General features: G+C 50.7%; 11 protein-coding genes across 11 annotated transcripts; 6 read left to right on the top strand and 5 right to left on the bottom strand.

Annotated features, from left to right (window-relative positions):
- Positions 1–457: 457 nt before the first annotated feature.
- On the bottom strand, positions 458–1,093 carry ACHE_41069S (proteasome maturation protein; the record flags this gene model as incomplete). Its single annotated transcript, XM_043279338.1, has 3 exons — positions 458–522; positions 587–1,031; positions 1,091–1,093. The coding sequence occupies 3 exons, from the start codon at positions 1,091–1,093 to the stop codon at positions 458–460; spliced, it is 513 nt and encodes a 170-aa protein (XP_043137027.1).
- Positions 1,094–1,392: 299 nt separating this feature from the next.
- On the top strand, positions 1,393–2,145 carry ACHE_41068A (mitochondrial 37S ribosomal protein uS12m; the record flags this gene model as incomplete). The annotated part of the gene is made up of 3 exons (XM_043279337.1): positions 1,393–1,825; positions 1,915–2,015; positions 2,080–2,145. The coding sequence occupies 3 exons, from the start codon at positions 1,393–1,395 to the stop codon at positions 2,143–2,145; spliced, it is 600 nt and encodes a 199-aa protein (XP_043137026.1).
- A 3,633-nt stretch (positions 2,146–5,778) lies between these two features.
- erg8 (phosphomevalonate kinase) lies at positions 5,779–7,281 on the bottom strand (the record flags this gene model as incomplete). The annotated part of the gene is made up of 2 exons (XM_043279336.1): positions 5,779–6,883; positions 6,932–7,281. The coding sequence occupies 2 exons, from the start codon at positions 7,279–7,281 to the stop codon at positions 5,779–5,781; spliced, it is 1,455 nt and encodes a 484-aa protein (XP_043137025.1).
- A 1,456-nt stretch (positions 7,282–8,737) lies between these two features.
- ACHE_41066A (pentatricopeptide repeat protein) lies at positions 8,738–12,568 on the top strand (the record flags this gene model as incomplete). Its single annotated transcript, XM_043279335.1, has 1 exon — positions 8,738–12,568. One exon carries the CDS (start codon positions 8,738–8,740, stop codon positions 12,566–12,568), a length of 3,831 nt encoding a protein of 1,276 aa, XP_043137024.1.
- A 623-nt stretch (positions 12,569–13,191) lies between these two features.
- Positions 13,192–14,320, top strand: ACHE_41065A (pyridoxamine-phosphate oxidase PDX3; the record flags this gene model as incomplete). The annotated part of the gene is made up of 2 exons (XM_043279334.1): positions 13,192–13,273; positions 13,326–14,320. The coding sequence occupies 2 exons, from the start codon at positions 13,192–13,194 to the stop codon at positions 14,318–14,320; spliced, it is 1,077 nt and encodes a 358-aa protein (XP_043137023.1).
- A 117-nt stretch (positions 14,321–14,437) lies between these two features.
- On the top strand, positions 14,438–15,060 carry ACHE_41064A (uncharacterized protein; the record flags this gene model as incomplete). Its single annotated transcript, XM_043279333.1, has 3 exons — positions 14,438–14,613; positions 14,665–14,746; positions 14,827–15,060. 3 exons carry the CDS (start codon positions 14,438–14,440, stop codon positions 15,058–15,060), a joined length of 492 nt encoding a protein of 163 aa, XP_043137022.1.
- Positions 15,061–15,212: 152 nt separating this feature from the next.
- On the bottom strand, positions 15,213–17,998 carry GEF1 (chloride channel protein; the record flags this gene model as incomplete). The annotated part of the gene is made up of 5 exons (XM_043279332.1): positions 15,213–16,127; positions 16,175–16,529; positions 16,579–16,982; positions 17,029–17,388; positions 17,441–17,998. The coding sequence occupies 5 exons, from the start codon at positions 17,996–17,998 to the stop codon at positions 15,213–15,215; spliced, it is 2,592 nt and encodes an 863-aa protein (XP_043137021.1).
- Positions 17,999–18,415: 417 nt separating this feature from the next.
- Positions 18,416–19,178, top strand: ACHE_41062A (histone-fold domain-containing protein; the record flags this gene model as incomplete). Its single annotated transcript, XM_043279330.1, has 4 exons — positions 18,416–18,476; positions 18,541–18,626; positions 18,689–18,779; positions 18,841–19,178. 4 exons carry the CDS (start codon positions 18,416–18,418, stop codon positions 19,176–19,178), a joined length of 576 nt encoding a protein of 191 aa, XP_043137020.1.
- A 465-nt stretch (positions 19,179–19,643) lies between these two features.
- On the top strand, positions 19,644–20,605 carry rip1 (ubiquinol--cytochrome-c reductase catalytic subunit RIP1; the record flags this gene model as incomplete). The annotated part of the gene is made up of 4 exons (XM_043279329.1): positions 19,644–19,926; positions 20,057–20,145; positions 20,211–20,361; positions 20,424–20,605. 4 exons carry the CDS (start codon positions 19,644–19,646, stop codon positions 20,603–20,605), a joined length of 705 nt encoding a protein of 234 aa, XP_043137019.1.
- Positions 20,606–20,952: 347 nt separating this feature from the next.
- Positions 20,953–22,939, bottom strand: she9 (putative mitochondrion biogenesis protein (She9); the record flags this gene model as incomplete). The annotated part of the gene is made up of 3 exons (XM_043279328.1): positions 20,953–20,962; positions 21,408–22,218; positions 22,276–22,939. The coding sequence occupies 3 exons, from the start codon at positions 22,937–22,939 to the stop codon at positions 20,953–20,955; spliced, it is 1,485 nt and encodes a 494-aa protein (XP_043137018.1).
- Positions 22,940–23,699: 760 nt separating this feature from the next.
- Positions 23,700–24,290, bottom strand: ACHE_41059S (putative stress response RCI peptide; the record flags this gene model as incomplete). The annotated part of the gene is made up of 2 exons (XM_043279327.1): positions 23,700–24,136; positions 24,233–24,290. 2 exons carry the CDS (start codon positions 24,288–24,290, stop codon positions 23,700–23,702), a joined length of 495 nt encoding a protein of 164 aa, XP_043137017.1.
- Positions 24,291–25,268: the final 978 nt, after the last annotated feature.

The following is a 25,268-nucleotide window of genomic DNA, read 5'->3' as shown; positions in this document are numbered from 1 at the left end:
CCTTGAGCTTGATATGTTTTATTATTGTTCTTTCATGGCAATCCTTTCAGTCAAGCTTTCCTCACCCCAGTGTTTCTAGTTCTCTCTGTGTTCTTTTTTTTTTTTTTTTTTTTTTGTTTTATTCCAGGATCTGGATCTTTATCTGCGTGTTCTGTTTCTTTTTATTTATTGTTCCAATCTTCGCTAGATTGATGGATATCATGTACAAAGAATGGCTGAACATATGTTAATACATGACTTGCATTTCACCGCGAGTACCCCTACTCGGTAGAAATTTAGTATAGTAACTTGGTATATCACTTCGACTGATTTATTATGATGATGGATAGAGGTAGTTACTTTCATAGATGACACATCTTGTATCCGCGCCTGTATCAATCCCTAACCGCGAAGCATCATGAAGACGAATTCGTTATGACAAAAAATCAGAAAACCGATAAGAAAGCCGACCAAATCATTAATCCATGCGCAATCTCTTCTCCATCTCGTCGTGGAAAGCAGGAGGCTCCTTGAACTCGTCTCCTACAACATATTAGCACCAAACCATGAACCAAGGGCGAAAGAGCAAAAAGAGGAAAAGACAAACCCTGAAAAACATCCTCCCACCCAACCTCCGTATCCCTCCCACCCAGCACCAAAATATCCTCATGCACATTACCACCCCTTCCACCACCTAGCACCGCCGGCTTAAACGTCCCATCCCTCACAATCTTCAACTCCATCCCACGCCGCACAGGCTCCGCAATCCCATACGCGCGTCTCAGGCCCTCCATCTTCAGCGAATCCTGCGTCTGGCGCCACGCGAGGAGGCGGGCTTCGAGAGGATGCGCGGAGGACGGGATTGTGTTAGTGTTGGCGGAGGGGGGGCCGTGGGGGGCTTGGGCGGTTAGTTTGGTGCGGAGGATGTCGGGGAGGCCGGGGGCGGAGGGGGCGCCCTTTGAGGGGCGGGGGAGGGAGATGGGGATTTGTTGGCGGGTGGTTGTGTTGGAGGTTTGGGTTGGATGGTTTGGTTGGGGGGCGATTCGGAGGGACTGTTCGTGCTTCTGTTAGAGGGTTGATATGGATTGATTGATGGTGAGACGTGGCATACCATTATGGCGGTTGTGGAATCAAAGTGTGCTGAGGTGGATGAGAAGACAGAAATGAGGATTAACAGGAGCCAGGACTAATCTTGAGAAAACCCCGGATAGAAAGAAGATGAAGGTGAATCGGTGACGATGTTGAAGCTCGATAAAGCAGCTGCCATTACGACAGTCCAGCTCCCCCGGTAACCCAAACACACCACCTCCGCAAACAAGTCACGTGTATCTATCCAAAATCATCGCATCTCAACCCGGCCTCCGATCGAACCCAGAGGACGATAACGCCCAACACACGCAGAAACCAACCGAAATGCCACCCCTAATCTCCTCCCTCACGATCCGCACCCTGCGGACAATCGTCCAGCGCCCCTCCATCGCCTCCACCGCAATCAAATCCCCCTCGCGCTTCCAACCCACCCTTCGCACACCCGCCGCTCTCACCGGCTTAACAGCAACACGAGCACCAACAGCAGCACCAACAGGCCCCTCCGCCCTTCTCCGCCGCCAATTCTCCACCTCCCCGTTCCGCCAGGCCACATGCAACCAGGTCCGTCGTGGATGCCGAGTTTCGCAGCGCGCGCGGAGATCTAGGTCTCCGGCGCTGGTGGACAGGTCGCAGATGAAGGGCGTTTGCTTGAAGACTGGTATTACGAAGCCGAAGAAGCCGAACTCGGGGGAGCGGAAGACGGCGAGAGTTAGGTTGAGTAGTGGCAAGGTTGTTACGGCTTACATTCCGGGTGAGGGTATGTATTTTTTTTTTTTTTTCCCTTGCGGTTTTGTGGGGGTTGGTGGGAGATAGGAAAGGAAGGAATGGAAGGCTGACTTGGTGTAGGTCACAATGTCCAGCAGCACAGTGTGGTTCTTGTTCGTGGCGGCAGAGCTCAGGATTGTCCTGGTGTGAAGTATCACTTGGTTCGTGGTGCTATGGACTTGGTATGTTCTTCTCATACATTCCTGGATGGCTGCTTCTCAGTCTGTATACTGACTATTTTTGTAGGGTGGTGTTGCCAGCCGTCTGACCAGCCGGTCGAAGTACGGAACGAAGAAGCCCAAGAAGGACTAAAGGGATTAAATTGGATCCGGTGTTAGGGCACGGATGGGCATGGTTTCATGAATTTCCGTAATTTGTACTATTTACTGAAATGTGTTTCTTGATATATTGCGCTGGGTTTCATTATTTTCAACTTTAAAAAGGCCATGTATCAATATTAACGAGGCAATTCTGTTCGGTTACTTTTATATCTCAAAGAGTCCTCTCTTATATATATCCTTAAGAGTGCATTCAAGCCTGAAATACAGTTTATTCAGAAGTGAAACCAAACATTCTTCGTGCAAAATTCTGAAATCCTCACAACAAGCTCCTTCATCTGTACTACAGTCGATTTCTTGGAACTTGTATTCCATTAGTTTGTTCGTTCTTAATCGACGCTATTCATAAGTCTCACAGAACGCGAAAACGTTCGGGCTGTTGTTGCGAGTCTTTGCCCTCGACGGACCAGTTCCAAATTGCTGGTGGAGCATGTCGGTCTATATTTCTAGAGTGTAACACTCCAGGGTTCTGTAGGAAGGACAAGTCCTGCTTGATCAGCAAATTCCCCCTGGCAGAGTCATCGCGGTGTTCAGCAAATAAAGCATACCTCGCTGGAAATTCTGGAAAACTAGCGTTCGGCTGGATGAGATAGTCTTCTTAGGCACAGGACTAACGGCCAATCATTAGGGCTAGTGACACCTGTGTATCAAAACACAGATGTATTCAGGATCTGTTTCTCGGGGTAATTGCTTTGTCCTAACCCGGTCCCAGAAATTGTTATCCTCGCGAGGTTTCCCGTGGTTCCTTAAAGGCATCGCCATAGCTCAGCATTCGTTTGTTGATTGTTACTATCCACCTTCTTTCTTCGACAGTTGCCTGTCAGATCATTGACAATATATGCCCGTGGTGTGCCTACCTGGATGATTTATGGTATATTGACACGTTTTTAGAATATTAGTTCCATTGCAGTGCAATGGATATGGATGCACCCCCTTGACAATGCACCAGCATGTGTGATCCAATAGGCGTTCAGATCTATGACATCGAAAGCATCATAAAAGTATCTAAGGTCTCTGCCCGTGGGGATGTTCGCCTTCTCCCATCATTCTGAGGATCAAATCAACAACAGTAGTTTCTTGGACCAACTCACGACAGGCCCATTCGATGTTTCGTGCGATTTTGGTTGCACTATATTTCTTGAGACAGTGGACAGTCATGAGAACGTAGCACACTTGCCCGGTTAATATGAGATTCAGATTTGCATATGAAAACCATGTAGCCTCAGCATCTTTAGGGCTTTTGGCCGATTTGAACTGGGACTGTTTGAACAGCATATGAATATTTTAGCCGTCGTGAACAATGCAGACAATCTGTCTGGCATCTCTGACGCCAGTTATTTTGCATGCTTGTGTTTGTAATTGCACGGCATAATTCCGCCTTTTATCCACGTCAGGATTCTTGCTCGGCATGGCAGCCAATGAATTGAACACGTTCTCGTCGAAGAATTTGTCACAGGAAACGACATTATGGACGGGCCAGATCCATCTATCCATCTCAGGTCATCACATGTGTATGTATTGACCCTTGGCTCCTTTTAGGGCTTGGATCTCTGCCGCTGAATCGTAGATGAAGTACCCGTATGTCAATAACGGCTCTGACTTCCAGCCACGATATCAATCAGGGGCCCTTGCACTGCGAAAAAATCTCATTTCTCTGGGAATCTGTGCTTGTCTCAAATGAGAGTACCGCACACAGACCAGTCGTTCATGGCGTTCTTTTGAGTTCGCAAGACTTAATCTTTCCTTCGAGAAATTCAGAAACGGTTAAACACGCCTTCCACACATAGCTTTGCACTGTATTTGATCATAGTAATTTGAGCGAAGGGCACATACTGATTCCTCCACGAAAGGGACGCCTGACTATGATCAGGTCGTTTGGTCCAGGCATTGACCTCTGTAGGCAATGCCAATTCCCATCGGGGATAGGACTATGTCCAGGGGAATGAAGATGCCCAACCGTTTCTTCAGATTCATTCTTAATAAGTATCCTTTTGTGTCCACGATCTTAAAATTCGCCGAATTAGTAAGAATATGCCTTCTCCTTAGCGACTTACTCGAAGGTGTGAATGCAAAATCCCGGAGTCGATATCGACCTTTCTGGACTTTCTTTCCAATATGATGTTGAAATCTGATCAGGAATTTGGCGAGTCCCTGCACGGTCTCGCTCTCAGGACATCTTATATTCGCCGCTGTGCTTACACGAGCGAGGATTGTATAGCCCATTGTTCGTCAATTGTTATATCCATGCTCATAGAAAATCAATACTATCCATCATATGAAGGGTGCATTGTCTAAGATGCACCTCCTGGTATAGATGAATGGCCATAAAAGGAGCCGTATCTTTTAGGCCATCTCCCCTTGCACTAGGGTATCAAATATTTCTTGGTAATTCAAGAATAGCTGTACTTGACCTGCGGTTGATACATGCCAGGCTTTATTTCCACGCTTCAGGGATTAAGTTCATTCAAATCAGGGGTATTCGACCGCTAAGCGACTTAGGGAGTGGCATACCCATATGAGGTGTCACGGACAGAGGATAGTACCTCCATGTGGTTGTGCATGTAGTTGCACTGAGCACCATGGCAGATACGTCTTCGTTGTAGCCGTATGTCATGACCCTTGCTGAGTGATATTCAAGCTTCGAGGTATCGTGTGTGTTTGGTGACCTCTGATATCCCATTTGAAAGACTAGCAACACCGGTCTTCAATATCTGACACTGGTATACATATCTGCTTGCGCTCCACGCGCGCACAATTGAACTAGCTATTATCACAATGCCACACCATAGAAACGTTGCCATTTGGCGTCTATCACAGGGATTCAAACATGCCCTGGACAGTCGTGTAGTCCGTGGACAAGCAAGACGTCAAATAGGGATCCTTTCTTATACTGGAGAGTATCGTGCATCTATCCACCTGAAGGCTCGATGACGCTTGTCGTCTCAGATGAGAAAAGCCGAACCACTATTGCATGTCTCAACTGTATGGTTTGGTATTCGTCTCCAATGATTCGGAGACGGTTGATAATGCCAGTTATGTAGTGGATATGATTTTTCAGAGCTACAAGCCATGGATGGCTCTGTGTCTCTGGTCCTATGACCTTGATTGCATCTGCTTCAGTAGCACCCATTCCCCAATAAGAGAGGTGCTCAGCTGTGACGGCGCAGCTTTCTTGGAATTTGAGCTGCAAGTGATGGGATTTTCACCAAGCCACAGTAACTCTCCTAGAAGGAGAAGCGAGGAACAATAACGGAGGCCCTTTCTTCTCTATAATGGTCTTGATGTGCTTGCAGTACCTGAACCTTAGTCCCACCTCTGTGTCTGCCCGAAACGAGTCCTCCTTTGAGAGAATCGATGGAACCTCTTCAAGACGGATAACAGTGCTTGGCCCCTGTTGGACATCGGGACATTTGAGAGATAGGACAAGAGATGGAGATGGTTAAGGATTAAAAGGCTATGTGTTACGGGCATACGCTTCACTGCACTGGGCAAGGACTCGAAATATGTATTGCATGGTAGTGAATGTATTAAAGTATATTAACATCAAGTATTGCTGGTTATTTTCTGAGATGCTATGCTGAGGACACCGAACAAGCCACTGCCCCATCTATACCCAGCCAACATATTGATAGAGCATCTCATTCCTCACTCCCTCAGATCCATGACGCACACCAAGAAGTCGGACCTTGCCAATCTTCCCCCCAAAGTCATCTTCGTCGTCGCTCTTCCAGCTGGCAAACAAGTCGTTCAGCTGCTTGATCACCATCGGGTCGTCGCGGATCAAGAGCACAATTGCATCGTAGCCTCCTGCGCCAGGAACGACACCACCGATGACTCCTTCGATCTCAGACGCCGCATCCAGCAACTCGGTCTGCACGGCCGGTTCGATAGGAACTTGCGATTTGCGGGTCATGGTGCGAATGTAAGCGCGGGATTGCTGGATGTAGGTGCGGACGTCGGCGAAGTTGTTGTACGCACCGCCATCGCGGCTTTGTGCAAGGCGTTTGAGTTCTGTCCGCAGGTTCTCATTGTTCGATTGGAGAGCTCCCCAGAGTATATCCGCCTCCGCCTGGTTGTTTTTCCGCCATTCCAAAACCTTCTTAACCATGGATGGAGTTTGCGAACCACATTCCACATCGCACAGTACCATCTGCATACCGCGAGGCAGCCTCATGCCGAAATCCACACACTCGGTGTCCCACGGGTGCTGCTGGTTGACATCCTCCACAATGCCGAATAGACGTTCACCAAACCCGGGGGTTCCAATATCTCCAACAGATTCCAGAATGGCAGGTGAGAATCTTCGGTAAAGGCACGATCCGTAGATAGCGGCAGCAACGTCGAAACCAGAACCAACTTTACCCTGGGCCGCACAGTGGGCTGCCTGGGCGAGATTATGAAGTTTGTCTCGGCCGAGACCGAGGTCTTCAGGCGACATGGTGCGGTGGATGACCAGCGCAGACACTAGAGCGGTGACCAAAGCGGCTGAAGAGCCCAGTCCTGTCTTGTGTGCCTCGTGGAGCGGTACCCCAAACTGTGTGAACTTGGTGCGGGGCTGTGACGCTGGACCTCTGGAGAATGCCGTTTCGGAATAGTAGTCGTTATCAGCCAAGATGGTGACGTGCAGTGAGCCGAAATCCTTCGAGTCCGCAACGTAGCCGATATAAGTCAATGCGTAGTTTAGGGAGGTCTCGACAAAAGGATTTCGTCGTCTATTTCCATTTAGCTTCGCAATCAGTAGTTTGTATTTGTCGTCTTACCCATCTCCTTTCTGGACGACGCTTATCCCACCGTTATCTTCATGAGCTTGAATCCGGTACTCCCATACAGCGTCCACGAATTGCGGCGATTGAACAATGATTGTGTCCTCGTACTCTTCGTCGACTTCCTCCTCCAATGGTCTATTCAGATTTTGTAACCCATTGTTGACGAGCTGAGCGTCGGGATTAGGGCCGGAAGCGGTCCTGGGACGTGGCCTCCTCATCTGTTGAACGACGGCATGAATCCTGGCGTCCAGCGCAAAGACCGTACCGGTATATTCGCGATCGAGGACAAGATAACCACCGGTCAAGAGGACCTTTCCCGGGGCGGATAGGGCGGTGATAGACATGGTCAGGTAAGGCTGAGTATTCACGTGGAGTTGGACGGCGGATTACAAGAGCTATATGAAGTAAGCACACAGCGCAGGAGTAATGATATGGAGCTGGACCGTACAATAAGAGACGCCAATTCAGAGGATATCAGCTATGAGAAGTGAGACTGGGTATTAAGTATTCTTCAGCCGATTCTAAAACCAACCAATGCCCCGCCAGTGCAGTGCCCCTGAAAGTAAGCAACGGCTAGAAGCAGAAGAATAGACAGTTGGCAGAAGACACGTCACGACCAGCTAAATTGACGGGAAAATGCAAATCCAGGCTGGCCCAGACACGCCAAAAGAAGGCACAGTAAGCCGGGGAACAGAGATCAAAATGGCGTTTCTCGAATGTTGATTGCAATCTGGTGTGGCTGAAGCTGACTGTGGCTGACTGATAAGGATGTGGCTACGTGGCTGATAATGTGTGGCTCAGCAGAATAGAACTTATATTACCCGATTGGGACGGACAGCTGTGATTGGTCAATCGCTCATCGTCAGGAAATCCTCCATCGGAAAATAAAACACACCCTAAAGAGAGTAGCCACCGACTACAGTACGTACTCCGTGAGATACCTGGGGTAAGCTTAGCTAGAAGTACACTCTGTCACAAGAATAATACAGCAATAATACACTTCCATCTGTCCTAATGACAGGCAAATGTCGCATCCTCGGACAATCGGACAACCGGGGAGCCGGCCAACCCCAGCCAGTCGGACTGAAGCATGCAAACTCCGGCCCCCGAGCTAATCCCGATCTGGACGCCAAAGAAAAAGAGCCGGAAGCGTGACTCACCATCCCCCATTCTGCCGCGTATTTCCGCTTCAACGCCCCAGGCACCCGGTCCGTTCCTTCCGAATACGAGCTGTGATTGGCTGGTGTGGCTCCGAGGTCAGCAGACCACCTGATTCTTCTGTATGGGGTATTATTGATGCTTGTTTGCGTTTTCGAGAAGCCTTCGTAATAATAACGGTTCTTAGGGTACGCCGTACTTTTATACGCACACTGAGTGGTATTACATATAGACGGCACAGGGACAGTCCACTGCACAATACTTGTAGAGACTTCCATCCGCACTCCGAGTGACAGACATAATCGCACTGTTCAACCCGTGCCAAAGCGATCGGCACTATACTGCATTGGGACTAGTACTAACCGTCCCATTCTCTTGATTCTCCCACACTCGATTTCCTTCTCGTCTTTTCTTCTCTCTGCCAGAATTATCCTGAACGCCCACCGTTCTCCTTTCTCGACTTTATCTCTCTCTTTCCTTTAGCTCGCGCGTTTGTTTGACGACCCCAACGTCGTCAAATGAACCTGCATCCGTTTCACCATTCTGATTGCAAGGTATGCTTTTTTATTGCGCTCACTGCCAGAATCATGCTAACTCATCCAGCATTGCCTCTTCTTACTGAAGAGGTCTCCCGCTAGATAAATGGTGTTCAAACCATTCACCCATCTCGCGCGTCAAAGTTTCACCAAAGCTTTCACCCATGGTTATGCCCAATCGGTAGTTGCGGCGTCGCAGTCGTCCTATGCGTCGTCCACCACCTTCAACCAACTCGCAAACCAACCCGCGAAACTCTCCCGTACTCAGCTTCAGAATGTCTTTCAGCCGTCGAGTTCTTCATCTGGTGCCGGAGCAAAAGCTAGCCAGGGTGGTGGAGGCTCGGGTGATTGTGGCTTAGCGGCATACTATGCCGCCTGGCAACACGCCCAGCAAACCGGTGACGATAGCGATTGGAAACAGTTTCAGAATAAACGACGAATTGGTTGGAAACCGAACCCGAACGATGTCATAAAATCGAAGAATGGAGAGGGCCAGAATCTTCCATCCGACTCTCAACACGATTTCCGTGAATCGCCCCGCGTTAACAAAGCTTCCGCCAACGAGGATGTGAGCGCCAAGGTCGAGGAAGCTGTGGCCCGAGAGATTCAGATCCAGGAGGAGCAGGCACAAGCGGAGGAGTCCGTTGATGCCAAGGATGACTCGGGTGTCGAGGCGTTCCCCGACCTCCCGGAGGAGGAGGCGGTCATCTCCAACCTCGCTTCGGACAAAGCACGTGATGGTTCGGACCGGATTGTTGAGTTGGCTTCGGGTAACAAATATGCTGAGATCCCAGCTGCCTTTGAGACTTTACTCAAGGAGGGATTGACCCCCACAGTGGATGCTTACAATGCTCTGCTGGAGGCGGCTATTTGGCTCCATACCGATGCTTCTCAGGCCATTCCGAAAGCGCTTGATGTCTACTCGGACATGCTTCGTCGTAGGGTAGTACCCGATGAAGATACGTACCGGACTCTGGTTCAGTTGTTCGTTACTCGCGCTCACGATGCCATCGAGGCCAAGGGGGCGCTGGAACACGACCGAGTTCGCTACGGTGGCATGGAGGAGCCCGGTAAGTTCATGCTTCACTCGAGTGAATTGGAGCATGATTTGCTCGTTGAAGACCATTCACTTGGTATCGCCCTGAAGCTCTTCAACACTGCGATTACCCGTCATCCCAACCTCGTGTTCCCGTCCGACCTATACCCCCGCCTGGTTACCGCATGCGCCAAGGAGGGCAAGGTTGAGGATATGGTTCGCATCTACGCCCACATGGAAAGCCATAAAGTGACTCCTCATGCATCGATCTTCCCGTCCATGATTGAGGCTTTCGCTTCGATGGGAGATCTGCAGAGCGCCGTCGAGTGTTACAATGAATACCGAACTCTCGCTGTTTCGGACGATAACGGTGTCTTCAGCGTTATCCAGCGTCTGGATGGTGAGGTTTACGCCGCTGTGATCCGGGCTTATCTGTCCTGCGGCAAAGAGGAGGCCGCTCAGCGCTTCCTCGAACGTATCCGTTCGTCCTTTGAAGTGGCCGAAAACCGCGAGGCTCGTCAGGACGCTGTTGAGTCGGTCATTGCGCAGAACGCCACGGTCCGTCACTATCTTCAATCGGGCCAGCATGAGAAGGCTCTCGAGGAGGCCAAGGCGCAGTTGAAGGACGAGACATTGGTCCAGGCGATGACAGAAATCTGTGTCACAGCAGCCGATGCTGGAAGCATTCAAACCGCCACTGAGGCATACGATCGCCTCCCGTCCGAAGTCCAAGCCCGCCAGCGACCCGCGATTTCAATGCTGGCGTTGCATGTTCGCCAAGGCAATGTGCCGGCGGCCCGGCCCTTCTGGCGTCTGCTGACGTCCGCGGGTCAGGCAACGTCGGACATGGTCCAACCGACGGTCATGTATTCGGTGGCCCTGCTGAAGAGTGGCCAGATCGACGAGGCTTTAGTCGAGGCCCGCAATATGTTCGCTCGCATCCGCTCTGCCGTCCCCAACCTCAACAACAACTTGGTCGTCTCCGTTCGTGAACAGATCAACGAGTCTATCGATCTCATCGGTCGGGTCCTGATGCAGAAGATGGGCCCTGCCATTCCTCCTCAGGCGGCCATGGTCCTTCTCTGGTCTATGGTTGAGAATGGAGGATTGTTGTCGCCAGTAGCAGACCACGCGGTCGCCAGCCTGGGTCCTATGGCCATCTCTCAGCTCGTCCCTCGCGACCTGCTTCTTGTCCTTCAAGTCCAGGCTGGTATGCTGATCAACAACCGCGCCATGCCCTTCGACGGCTCCCACCAGGTCCGTTTTGCCCACCTGCTTGAGGTTGCCATGTCCATCGGTCTTCCACTGGATCAATTCACAATTGGCCTCGTTGACCAGGCTGCTTCCAGCCTGCTCACCTGCCGTCCTGATGTGGTCCAGCGGTGGCATGATCACCTGGGTTTGACGTCAAGCCCGTCGTCCTTTGTCTCCGACCGTCGCACCCCGGTATCGGAGCCTTCCACTGCGATGAGCTCCATGCCTGAGGATTCTTTCGACCCTTACGCTTATGCTACCGACTTCCGTGGATCTACCCTCATTGCCGATCAGTTGGAGAGCGCTGGCCGTCTTGAATCTCACCTGAACGATGCGTTGCTCCGCCTCAAGAACATGCGCCGCGCTGGACGCCACCCTCGCTACATCACCTACGCCAAAATGATCACCGCCGCCGCCAAGGTTAATCGCGTCGATCTCGTCCACGAGATTTGCTCCATGGCTCGACGTGATGTGCCACTTACTGCTCAGTACCACGCGGTCAAGTACGGATGGGTCTCGATTTTCGATGCCATGGTTGCTGCCTGTCTCACCCTTGGGGACCGGAAGCTGGCTTCGAAGTTCCACCAGGAGCTTCTGGAGCTTGGTGCTGCTCCTTCGGCCAACACCTTCGGTCTCTACATTACGACTCTCAAGGAATCTACTAAGACGTTCGATGAGGCTACTGAAGCCTTGAAGATCTTCCACCGTGCTGTCGCCGAGGGCGTCGAGCCGACTTCCTTCCTGTACAATGCGCTCATTGGCAAGCTTGGCAAGGCTCGTCGGATCGATGACTGCCTAGTGTACTTTGCTGAGATGCGTGCCAACAACGTCCGCCCCACCAGTGTGACCTACGGTACTATCGTCAACGCACTGTGCCGTGTCAGCGATGAGCGCTTTGCTGAAGAAATGTTCGAGGAGATGGAGTCGATGCCCAATTACAAGCCCCGTCCGGCCCCATACAACTCGATGATCCAGTACTTCCTCAACACCAAGCGCGACCGCAGCAAGGTTCTTGCCTACTATGAGCGCATGCAATCCCGCAAGATTGCGCCCACGATGCACACCTACAAGCTTCTCATCGATGCGCATGCTTCTTTGGAGCCGGTTGACATGGCTGCCGCCGAGAAGGTGTTGGAGACCATCAAGGCGACTGGTCAACACCCTGAAGCCGTCCACTACGCATCCCTCATCCACGCCAAGGGATGTGTGATGCACGACATTGATGCAGCGCGCGAGGTCTTCCAGTCCGTCGTGTCGAATGGCAAGGTCCGTTTACAGCCCTGTCTGTACCAGGCCCTCCTCGAGGCGATGGTGACCAATCGTCGGGTGCACGAGACCGGTGATATTGTGCAGGACATGTCCAACCGCAAGGTGGACATGACTGCCTACATTGCCAACACCTTGATCAACGGCTGGGCTGCCGAAAGCAATGTTGCCAAGGCCAAGGCTATCTATGACAGCATTGGCATTAACAAGCGTGAGCCTAGTACCTACGAGGCCATGACCCGTGCTTTCCTGGGTGTTGAGGACCGCGAGGGTGCCTCTGGCATTGTCAAGGAGATGCTGTCCCGCGGATACCCTCCTGCCGTGGCCAACAAGATCCTGGATCTGGTTGGTGAAACTGCTCCTGCCACTGCTGCCATCTAAACTCATTTCTTTGCCATTTCTTCTATTTATTTTCTAATATGTCTGACATTTGTCACCAGGGCTGGATCCCTATCTTCTTCTATCTCCAGCCCGATGACCTTTGCATAGGCATTTTGGGAGGTAACATTCGGTTTTCTCTTTCCTTTGCGTTTTGATATCCTTTGATTTTGCATTCAGCGAGCGGGGTGATAAAAAGAATGGAGTTTTGGGCTTTGATTTCAAAAGAAAAAGACTATATCTGGTTTTATAATGACGGCGTTGCATGTATGTATACCACGGGTTATGCTTTTCTTTCTCGTTTATAGACGACTCTCAACTCCTCTTCAAGGATGGAAATATATGCATTTGCTATCCTCAATGGTTCACAGTAAGATCATGACTATTCAGTAGTCAGTAGTCTTGCAGTCGCATAGAATGGAGTAGTATGACCAAAAGGGTAATCCCCGCTGACCCCGCCGCATTCATATTCCGACTTCTTCCTCTTCTCACCACCAGGTTGAAGACACATCCTCTCGTTTATAATCTTGCTATTATTAATCCATCAGTATATGCTTGTTCTCCGCCGGCCAGTTGGTCGCATCTATTCACATCGCATACTACCGCAATCGCCCCGTTTCTTCTCAATGACGTCCGAGTCATCAGCCCGCAAGACCAGCATGGGAACAGACCACAACCACGAGTCCCGGCGGCCAAAGAAGCTAATCTGTATGTCCCAAAATATCTAATAATAAGACACAAGCTAACAATACTAAAACAGTCGCCCCAGGAGACATCCAAGCAACCCCGGACCTCAAAATCTCATCCTCCGAAACCTCCGACCCCTCAGCATCCGGCTCAAACCCCCGCCCCTCAACCACTACTGCTACCATCCAAGAACAAGAACAAGAAAACCTCCGCTCCGAAATCTCAACCCCCGACTCAACCACCGAGCAACAACTCGTCTCCCACCCCTCCCGCGCCCACCAATTCATCCGCAACCCCCCACTAACCATCTCCCAAATCCACCCCTCCAACCCGCTCCACCAATTCCACGCTTGGTTCCGCGATCCGCGGCTCACGCCCTCACTTGCTCCGGAGACATGCACGCTTGCTACGGCGTCGTTGCCGTCGGGACGGGTTAGTGCGAGGATGGTGTATCTGAAGGAGTTGGATGAGAGGGGGTGGGTTGTGTATAGTAACTGGGGGAGCAGGGAGGGGAAAGGCGGACAGGTTTTTGGCGCTGATGACGGGGAGGGGCTGGAGCATTTGGGAAATAAATGGGGTGCGTTGACGTTTGCGTGGTCGACTGTTGAGCGGCAGGTGCGCGTCGAGGGACTATTGGAGCGGCTTACTCGCGAGGAGAGCGAAATGTACTGGCGGACACGCGAACGGGAGAGCCAAATTGGTGCGTGGTCTAGTTGGCAGAGTAAAGTACTCTGGTCTGCGGAACCAGATACCCTCCTCGAACACCGGAGGAAGAGTCTCGTCGAGAAACCGGAGGTCCCGGCGGATATGGACGAGATGGATATCCCCGACGGGCGTGCTGTGCTTGAGCAAAGGGTGAATGAGGTGAGGGAGAGGTTCAAGGGTGTGGAGGAGATACCGCTGCCGCCGTTTTGGGGTGGTGTGCGGTTGGTGCCGGAGAGTGTGGAGTTTTGGCAGGGGAGGAAGAGTCGGTTGCATGATCGATTTCGGTATGTGAGGGTACATGGAGAGAATAGGGAGGGTGGGGAGTCGTTGTATAGATGGAGGATTCAGAGGCTTTCTCCGTAGTATGGCTTTTTTAGAGTAGAGAATTGCATACTGCGTGTATAGATATTTCCCTATTCGGTAGCCAAGAATCAGCATCCCCGGATCGTCGATCAACTTCACGTCAGTTTTCCTAAATCAATGACAGATTCCAATACAATCATCCACATACGAGAACTCAATCAAACCACAATGACTCAGCAAAAGCAAGAGCAGCAAAAACAACAACAGCCGCAACAAACCCGCCAACCACGCTGGCTCCTCCTAGCCATCGCCAGCGGCGCCTTTGCAGCCATGAACGGGTTATTCGCCAAATTGTACGTCCACCCAACACAGGTGTATATATCCCAATTGCTAATAGTAAGCAGGACAACAGACACACTGACTGGCACATTGACGAAATTCTTAAATACCAATGACAATCCCACGCTGGAATTGGTTATTCGGGGTGTAAGCCTCCTCCGTTATGCCCAACACTCCCTCCAACCACAGCAAACAAACCAAAGAAAATACAATACTAACAAGAGAAGGCCTTCCTTGCCTTAAACATGCTCAGCAACATAATAATGTGGGCGTTCTTCACGCGCGCCCTCACTGCATCACCCTCCACAACCAAAGTCTCCATTACCAACACGTCGGCGAATTTCCTGGTTACGGCGTTGCTGGGGATGCTTGTTTTTAAGGAACAGGTTGGTGGGCTGTGGTGGGTTGGGGCAGGGATGATGGGGGGTGGGTGTATTCTTGTGGGTATGAGGGATGCTTAGTTTTCTTTATTTTGGCTTGTGTTTGTGTGGAAAGAATAGGGTATGGTGGTTGAGGATGCCAGATCCCGATCTAATATTGGTGTAGGTGTCTATGTGTACTATACAAGCAAAAGCAAATAGCAAAGCAAGGAAACAAAGGGAGCAGTGCTGGTCTATCGTCTCTCCTCCAACTCAACGAGTCCCTCATCATCCTCCGTGCCCTCCAGTATATGACTGATCTCCTGAGGTTCGAAGCCATCCGTACCCCGAGCACGCGCAATCGCAGGCGCGGTCTGCCACCAGGGTAACTTCCGCCGTATTCTTTGCATGAAACTCCACACCTTATCCTCCAGCGTAGTTTCTGCATTGCGCCCATTTCCATTCCCATTTCCATGCAGGCCGTTAGCACCGTACATATCAGGGCCATTCGTCGCCGCGAGCGCATGTTCCTCTGCTTCGACCTTGAACTGGTACTTCAAACAGTCCTTGACGGTTACAAGACCCATGAGACGGCCGCGGTGTTCGACGAGGATAACACGAGGGCCCATTTTCTTGAAGATTTCCATGACTGTTTCAAGAGGGAGACGTGGGTGGACGGTGAGTGGTGTGTGGTCGACATACCGGCTAAAGTCGACGTGGTTCGCGCCCACGCTTGACTGGATGCCATCGAAGGTATCGAGGTTCCTCGATGACACAGAGGCCCTGCGGGCGACCATCGCTTCAGCAGCTTCCTTGGTAAACACGCACTGCGCATTCGGCGCAAGAATGCCCTCGTTCCGCGCGCGGTCAATAGCATATCGCAACTCCGTGCGTCCGATATATCCAACTAAGATCTTATTCGTACGGTCTTCGACGATCGGGAATCCTTGGAATTTATTATCGCCCAGGAGACGTTCTGCTTCGCGGACGGGGAAGCCCAAGGCTGGGAGGACGACGGGGTCGGCGGTCACGGCGTGGGAGACAGGGACGTTGAAGACGTGGTCTTCTTTGTTGTCGAGGAAGGGAAAGCCGTTGGACCAGATCATACGGTCTGCTATGCCGCCGTTGCCGAAGCGGTCGCTTACGGCTTTGGTTACGCCCACGACGATCTAGCTCGTTAGCATGTAGGAGCAGGTGATGGAGGAGGTTGGCTTACCATAGTAGGCAGGATATAGGTCAGCGCTCCTGTCAGCTCGAACATTATGACGGTCACCGAAATGGTCAAATGCATGATACCACTGAGGGCTGCTGCTGCACCCAGGAATGCGTAAGTCCCTGGTGTGATGCAGGGAACATCAGGCTCGCAGGATGCGAAGAAGGATGAATCTGGGAAAGATTCATGTAGGGCCTGGACGAGGATTCCCACAAGCCGTCCAAACGAAGCGCCGATAGCCATTGACGGCACGAAGATACCAGCAGGCACTTTGCAACCGTAAGATATAATGACCAGAAAAACGCGAAGGAGAGTCGCAATGGACAATGACAGGACCATGCCCCATCGATTTTTAGCTCTGTTCGTCGTTAGGGAGATTGCGGTACCAATGTGACTAAAAGACTCACTCGCAAAGACCATTGTAGTCATGGGCGCCTTCGCATTCCCGAAACAGGATCTCCATCATTTCTGTCATGTTGATTTTCAAAAACATGTTTGGGAAGCAGAGAATAGCCGTTATGCCGGCCAGGACCACGGATTCCGTAATGGGATACTTCGACAAGTACTTCTTCCTAAATGCCTGGACACGGAGGTTCCACTTGATGACGAATGCTCCATACAGTCCACCAAACACACCAAGGCACACGAAGAATATCAGTTCGAAAAAGTGCCATGTGCGGTCATACTGGACCTGGAACATGACCAACTGTCCGGTCCGGAAAGGGTTCATTGCAGCCAATACACTAGTCGCAACCAAGGCGCAGAAGTAACTCCGCCAGAGAGTTTTAAGAGGGAAATAAGACGCCATTTCCTGTGGCAGTCAGCATTGCTCGCTCATTGAGACGGTAGAAGCGCACCTCCAGTGAGAATAAGACACCTCCAATCGGACTGCCAAAAGCCACCGCTACACCAGCGGCAGCCGTCGCTGTCAAGATCTCCCGGGTCTTGGAGGCGTTCTGCCTATACTTGCTGAAGAATCGCGAAATGACATTTCCCGTGCAAACGGCAAAATGCACACTGGGTCCTTCTTTACCCACCGAGAGACCAGACGCGATGGCCAACGGCAACCCGATGGACTTGATCAGCAACGTCCACGCACCCAGGAAGCCCTTCATGACGAAACCAGCAATGATGCATTTTATCTCTGAGATACCAGAGCCTGCGGCGTATGGCGCAAATGACTTGACCAAGGTTGCGGATATGAAGGCAAAGAGGATCTACCATCTCAAGTCAGTCCAGTCATCTAGGTGCACAAAGGACGCAACGTACCGCAAAGAAGAAATATATGATATAGTTCAAGAGCCAAAACGGCGTCCAGTGTTTCCATTCAGGACAACCACCCTCAGCACCCCAGCAGCAGAACTGCTCATTCAGGTAGAACCCAGTAGTACAATACCCCAACTTAACATCCGATAACCACTCCGTAATAATATTCAACAGCGCCGAGTTCAACCCAATCGCCGCGCCCACGATCGTAACAACAAGCCACGCCTGTCCAGCATCGTACGACTCGCTCACTTTCCGTCTCCATCCAAAGGCACCCTCATGTTCCCAGAACCCAAAGCCTTCTCGACGCTTTGCTCGTCTCCGCGCTTGCTCATGCACGGCATCTTGAACCCAGTCGATCGTCGTAAAGTCTTCGTAGCGCTTTATTTCGCTGATTTCTTCTGTTATTAGGGGGGGTTGGCCATTGTCGTTGGCGGGTGGTCGATGCGACTCGGCGGCGGGCGAGGAGACGGATAGGCCTGAGGTTCTCCTCCAACCCTGTCGCTCGGATGCGACTGAGGGGGAACGGATGGAAACTGATGAGGTACGAGTTTGGATCATACCATCGGTTGGGCATGCAAGGAGGGCATAATCGTAATCGAGGTTGGCTATTATTGCAATGCGATGGTTGTCAAGACGAGGAGCGATATACTGCCCGCCCACGTGAGGGAAGCTTTTCCGTTTTAGATAAGGTGTGATTCAAAGCGAAGAAAGGGAGCTTTAATGGACAATCGTTATATGGTATTCTTCTAATATTTTGTAATATAGTAGAAGTATTGTACCCCAGCGAATTGAGACAGTGTGTCTGGTACAGTAGTTGGAGTTGTTCCATTGAATGCCGAACGCGCTCCGCGATTTCTTGCAGCGACACGACTCTCCAACAACGAAGCCACCAACCCATCCCAGTTTACTTACAATATTTCTGCTTATACCAATATTCTAAGTGCTGTTCATATCCGGAACTGCAAACATCACACCATGTCTTCCAAAGACGCCCCCGAGTCCTCCGATGAAATCACCGGCCAGAGTGCTCTTCCTAGTGAGTGAAATCGCGAAAACCCTCGTGAGAAGGCATCACTGATGGTTCTCTCTGCCGCTCACAGTCTCTCGGATAAAGAAGATCATTCAACTAGATGACGATATCGTACAATGTTCGAGCAACGCTACGTTTGTGATCTCCGTGGCCACGGTTCGTCCTCGTCTCTCTCCCTGCTAGGTGCACTCTAGCTGATTATTCCGGTGATGGTACAGGCAATGTTTATCCAGTATCTCGCAGAACAAGGGCATAACGTCGTCAAATCCGAACGGAAGCCGCGAAAGAGCATACAATACAAGGACTTAGGTCAGTCAGCCTCCAGACCTGGAAGACAGGATCGAGACTGATGCTAATACGCTACGAATAGCTACGGCGGTTTCGCGGATAGACAACCTCGAATTCCTTTCCGACGTGATCCCCAAGACCACCACTTATAAGCAATTCAAGGAGAAGAAGGCGAAGGAGGTACCCGTGAAGTCCGGCGGGATCGAAAAGGGACAACGCACACTGAACGGAACCAAGTCATCGAAGCCGAAGCCGTTGAAGCCAAAGGTCAATGGAGATTCAATGGACCAGGATCGGCCGTTGACGGAGGAACCATTGCGGAGTTCTGGGGCACCGATTACTCTGGTCGTAGATCGGACAGTGGAGGGGGTATCTAAGGAGCAGGAGCAGGACCGTGACGTGGAAATGACCGATCAATGAAAGATAGTAGTGTCCGGGTATCGCATGGAGTTTGGCGTTTCGGGTATCTTCTTTCTAGTGTTGTTTTGTTTGATAGTTTTGTGTGCTGATTGCCATGGCTGCATTGGTTCACTGGACTCTCAGTTTCTGCTGGTAGATTTCAACAACAACAACAACAACAACAATATTTTAATAAAAGACCAGAATGAAGTACAGAGTGCTGTGTAGAAAGACAAGACAAGCAAGTTTGTATAGTTAACTCTCTAAGAAGTGAAGTGTAGCTTAGTCAGCCACCAGCCAATGAGCGCCCCCGTGATTCCGAAGCGAAGGCTCTGGTTCGACCGACTTGGTCCGTATGCCGTTCCGACTTCACCTCGAAAGAACTTCCTGACTTCATTTCCACCAACCAACCCCCCGTCCACCTCCTCCTCCCACACCCGCCACGACTGCAATTGTCCTCTCAATTGCTATCCTCCCTCGTCCGTTATGGCTCTCTCCGCCGCTTCCGGTTCCATGCTGCGCGTTTGTGCTCGCCAGCAGCTGCCCACCACCTCCCGCGCCGCCATCGCCTCCTGCCAACAACAGAGGGGAGTCGCTTCGTCGTTCGACAGCCCCTTCGGCCCCGCCTCTAAGGAATCCACCTACAAGATCCCCGACTTCAGCAAGTACCAGAGCAAGAAGAGTCCTCGCTCGAACCAGGTCTTCTCCTACTTCATGGCCGGTACCATGGGTTTGGCTTCCGCTGTCGGCGCCAAGGCTACTGTTCAGGGTAGGTTCGATATCATTTTGAGGAATCGAGCATTAAGGATATTAGAGGAATTGGGAATACGTTTGGGATGGAGGAATATATCGCTTGTCGGTTGTCGCACGGCAGAGAAGGCTGATTGCGATTCCTACAGACTTCTTGGTGAACATGTCCGCCTCCGCTGATGTCCTGGCCCAGGCCAAGGTTGAGGTTGGCCTTGGTGCCATCCCCGAGGGCAAGAACGTACGTTATTTTCGGAATCACCATGGTGGCAATCGTTCATCGGTTTATCTAACTTGGATGGATAGGTCATCATCAAGTGGCGTGGTAAGCCCGTGTTCATCCGTCACCGTACCCAGGATGAAATCGACGAGGCCAACAAGATCGATGTCGCTTCTCTCCGTGACCCCCAGGCCGATGAGGAGCGTGTGCAGGACCCCAAGTGGCTGGTTATGCTTGGTATGTTTGGATTGCGGGTTGTGACGAAACCAACAACGCAAGGCTAATATCATGTTCTTCAGGTGTCTGCACACACCTTGGTTGTGTCCCCATTGGTGAGGCTGGTGATTTTGGTGGCTGGTTCTGCCCTTGCCACGGTTCGCACTACGATATCTCCGGCCGTATCAGGAAGGGCCCTGCTCCTCTCAACCTCGAGGTTCCTTCGTACAGCTTCCCCGACGACGAGACCATGATCATCGGTTAAACGACGAACAAGAAAAAGATATGAACTCGTTTGTTGAGAGCGATGTGAGATAGCATCATAGACCGTTGGAAACGAATATGGGAAGATAGAGAGGAAGGTTTGTATCTATGTTTTTTTTTTTTTCCATCTCTTATTTTCATGTCTTGTGTGTCAAAGATTTGAGAAAAGGGACCCTTTGTTTTAATAGGTATGGACAAAAATGAGCCGCATGTTTTTTTTGCTACCAGGTTATGCTCATAAAGCCTGTCTGTATCAACAACTCTCGCTGTCTGTGGAGAGCCAACGGGGAGGGTTATAGGCATATAACCCTCTCCGCGTTGCTTTCCTGATACCTACAGTACAGTCGACTACTCTGTCCTTATATACTCAGCATGCAAGTTTATTTCTCTTGTTCAGTGTTCAATGTTCAATGCAATTGTATTTTTTTTTTTTTTTTTTTCATCTCTTCATCATACATCATATCCATAATCAACAGAAACGAAAGCGAAACATACATAGTCATTCAATCATATACAGCCAACCATCCATCCATTTCACCATCCCTTGACCCTGTTCGTCCAATTGTACAAGAAAAAGGGCAATCTAAACATCTCTATATCACTGGAAAGAAAGAAAGAAATATACAGAGTCATAACATGTGAAAACCTGATCTGATGACGCAACACGGGCACCGCATGGCATGGCATACAAGATGGATTATAATATAAACAGGAAAGAAAAGAAACCAACCATCATACATACATCTGTGGTCTTTCTTTCTTTTTTTTTCTTTCTAGATCTCTCGAAAAGTTTAGAGGCCTACCGCGGTCGAATAAGCGCAATCACCAGGCCCATAACCGCCGCTCCAGCCGCAGCACTCTGCACGGCAACGGTAGTAAGATCATGTTGTGTGATGAGGATGAGGGTACGAGAGCTGAGAAGGTCATCAAGGGTCCGACGCCACGAGTCGACGGTTGTAGAAGGAGGGGAGATGTGCGAGAGTTGGGACTTGCTGAAATCGAGGTAGTTCTGGTCTGTTTGTGTTGCTGTGGAGACAGGGGTTTCGGACGTTCGTTCCTGGATTTCCTGGACGGAGTCCTGGGTTTGCGTGGCGGCGGCCGTGGCGGCGGCTGTAGCAGCGGCGAGTTGTTGTTGGTGCTCTTCGTAGGTGAGGGCTTTTTCCTTCTCCAGGGCTTCGATGACTTTTTCTTCGAAGCCCTTGACGAGTCGCCTGCGACGCCAGGGTTCGACGCCGATCTGGAAAATGAGGAAGAGGAGGACGTTGACACCCATTAATCCCCAAGTACCCCAGGTACTCATGCGACGGATTTTATCCGACCAGACCTGTTCTTCGTGGTACCGGGAGAGGATGCTTCTGCTTAGTTTTGTGGCTGCTTCTTCGGCCTCGCGCTCGGCTTTGGAGAGGGCTTCTTGGGCCTCTACCTCGGCAACCTCGTTGGTGTGGTCGTTGCGGTAGAGGTGGGTGAAGCGTTCGAGGTCGGAGGCGGACCAGGCATGTTTGCGTTGGAGGAGTTCGTTGACTTCGCGTTGGGAGGTGGAGCGGCGGTTGATGGCGGATGCGTAGTCGTCTTTTGCTTCGCGGACATGGCGACGAGCAGCTCGGAGGCGTTCCTCTTAATTATTAAGTTGTCAGAGATCTTCCAAAATCATATGGGTGTTGGAAGACATACCCTGGGACTCAATTTCCTTCTTCAATGCCTCAATAGACGAATACCCAGTCAGATCGTTCAACCGCTGCCCTGCCACGAAAACATTCGATTGCAGATTATCCATCATCTCGGTAAATTGCTTGGAATACCGTGACCTGCGATTCTCCAAATACGACGGGAGCCCTCTTCCCTTGCCATTGCCATTGCCGGTATCCTTCTTCCCATCCGAACCCTGCTTCTCTGCATATTGTGCATTCTCAGCACTCGCCCTGCTCGTGAATAAATCCCGCTGAGTCTCCGTGTTCGTATTCACATCACTCGACTTGGGCACGTCTGCTTCCTGCGGCAGCGTGAACGCCAAGTTCTGTTCCGAGCTTTCTCTTGGGGCTGAAGCCGGAGCTGAAGCTTTAGCTTCCCCAGCCTCCGCCTTTCCACCCTCCTTCACATTATGATTATTTCCTTCTGATTCCTGAGAGTAGAATCGAACATGCGAATGAAACTGACGCCGTCGAGCAACCGAGAACCTCAGTATCGGCTCATTACTCCCCTTGAGCAGGGCGCTCGGAGCAGCGGGCGGAATGCGTATCGAACGGGTAGCGGTAGCGGTGGTAGTAGTAGACCTCGACAGCGTAGAGAGTCCCGGGGCCTTGAGAGACTGCCGGAGCAGCAATGGCATGGACTGCATGACCAGTGTCAATGGCCACGGGGGGATGCGAGTCAAACCAGTTGCTTTTTTTGAGGGGATATGTTTTTAGATTCGTGAACTGGTCTTTGCCTTTGGAGAATCGGATGGAAATTGGTGGTGGAGGGATATTCCCGGCAGCTGAAAGCGGTGCAGCTGAGGCGGAAGGGCGGTAGGAATGGCCGCGGTTTCTTTTCAGCTGAGATTCAGCGTCGACACAGCTGGTTTGATATATGGAAACAATAGTGTGTTAAGAAGGTGCTAACAAGAAAATACTGCTCTTGTACAGCTCGCTATTTTGTAGGGATTCAGCCCTGGTGGCTCAATTGGTGACCAACTACCGTGTCTTACCCCACATCAGCTTCGGATATACATATATCGATGGCTGGGCTGAAAGTGCCCTACCAGGGTGAAGCGATTGACCAGATGCAGGTACGCATAATGATAAATTGGGTATCATGTTTGATTACTGCAGATATATTATGGATGCCGAGACGAAAGATAAACTCATGAACCCACGAAATCAATGAACAGGTTTAACGATGAACAAACCAATGGATAGCACTCAATGGTAGCTATGAGAAAAGATAGAAAAAAAAAAGAGACAAAAAAAGAGAAGCAGCCGAGTATGCAATAAACCATGCCAATACAACTCCAAAACAATAGTCCAAAAACAAAAGAAAAAGAGTAAGTGAGTTAAGTCACAAGGGTATTATAAACTGGCCCAAGCCATGGTATGGGTATCCTTCACCATTCCCAGCACTTAATCCTGCGTCTGCACCTTATAGTCCCCCTTCACAGCCTCAGCATATGTAGGCGGAGCATGAGCATGGCCCTCGCTGCTGCCCTGACCACCATCACCACCATCGTGTGGCTCATCGAAGTATGATTGGGGAGCAGGCGCATTCTTGGCAGCTGGTGCGGCAGGCTGGCCTCCGACAGTACCGTAGGCTCTCACAGTAGGGGGATTCTGGTAGGGCTCGTGGGAAACGTAGTAGTATGTCACGCGGCCATGTTCAAGGTCTTGTCGCGAACCGTTCGAACCGTTAGGGATGGCTTGGTAGTTGGGATCATCGTCATTAGGTTCTGGGTTTTTGATGATTATATACCATGCGTGGAGGAGACCGGGGACGTAGCCGAGGCAGCAAAGGGCCAGGTTGATGATCGAGTCGGCCGTGCAGACTCCTACCTTGATCCAGACTGTTCAAATCAGCGACTGTACTCCGTACATTTGAATGCAGACGGAATGCAAGCAATTTTTATTGCGATGCGAACTGGTAGATGGAGTGAGCTTACCTGAAACAGGTGGGAAGAACACGGCGAGAATTCCAAGGAAGAGGTCTGAACCGCACATGTTTGCGACAGTAGGATAGCCACGATCTGCGAAGACTTTTACCACACGAAACGATCGATGTATATTGTATAGCAATCCTGTCGCTTTGAACAATCAATGAAGCAGCCGGTTGGATGATGAATCAAGAAGTTCTCCTGCGATGATGGCGAAGCGCAAAAAGGATGATGCCTTGCCGGTCAGATGACGTCGGGAGTCACCTGACCTCGCGGGGTCGTATACAAAGAGATCTCAGTTAGTATCGCTGATTCGCAAGGGAAGAGCTTGATTCTCATCAATTGCTACGAATATAGATCCTGGGGACAGGATTGGCTGGTTTATCCAGGTCCACCATGGCATTTGGATGATCCCGATGCATTATTATTCTACCCATGTACGGAGCGCTATTCGGATCCCAAAATAGATATATAATCGTGACAAATTTACGGAGTACTATGCTGACCCTCGGGAATTTATCTATGGATTGAATGTGATACATCGATGGTGACATGGCCCGAAGAATTGCCATATTTTGAGTATTCCACTGTGATATATCTTCATTCAAATCTTGGACTGAGAGGAATTTCTTATGGCAGCATTCACTCATGGGAGGCCCTCAACGGGACATACAGACATACAGACACAGGCATATGGAGCAGCACTCTAGAGAACGCAGCGATGTAGGATTAACATACTGCAGGAACGTTCAGTTCATCCTGCACTGGGGCATGATCCACCGTGAAACACCACGATCTGTTCGAATGTGGAGTCATCCGGCGTGTTGGTGCATGTATCCTCCAGTAGCACTCTGTAACTGACTGCCAGTACATACAGAGTACAGATGCATGCATCCAGCATCTTGACTGAGTATTGCTGCGATGCAGGTATCACATACTCTGTACTCTGTACTCTGTATGTCCCAATTGAGCTAAGGTAGACTCCGAAACGGTGCGAAACGCCGAACCAGACGGCGCAATCCAATTCTTCCGCACCAGCCAGGGG

This window comes from Aspergillus chevalieri, chromosome 4, assembly GCF_016861735.1.
Source record: "Aspergillus chevalieri M1 DNA, chromosome 4, nearly complete sequence".
NCBI lineage: Eukaryota > Fungi > Ascomycota > Eurotiomycetes > Eurotiales > Aspergillaceae > Aspergillus > Aspergillus chevalieri.
The sequence above is the reverse complement of the archived record's forward strand: the minus strand, read 5'-3'. Positions and strand labels throughout refer to the sequence as shown.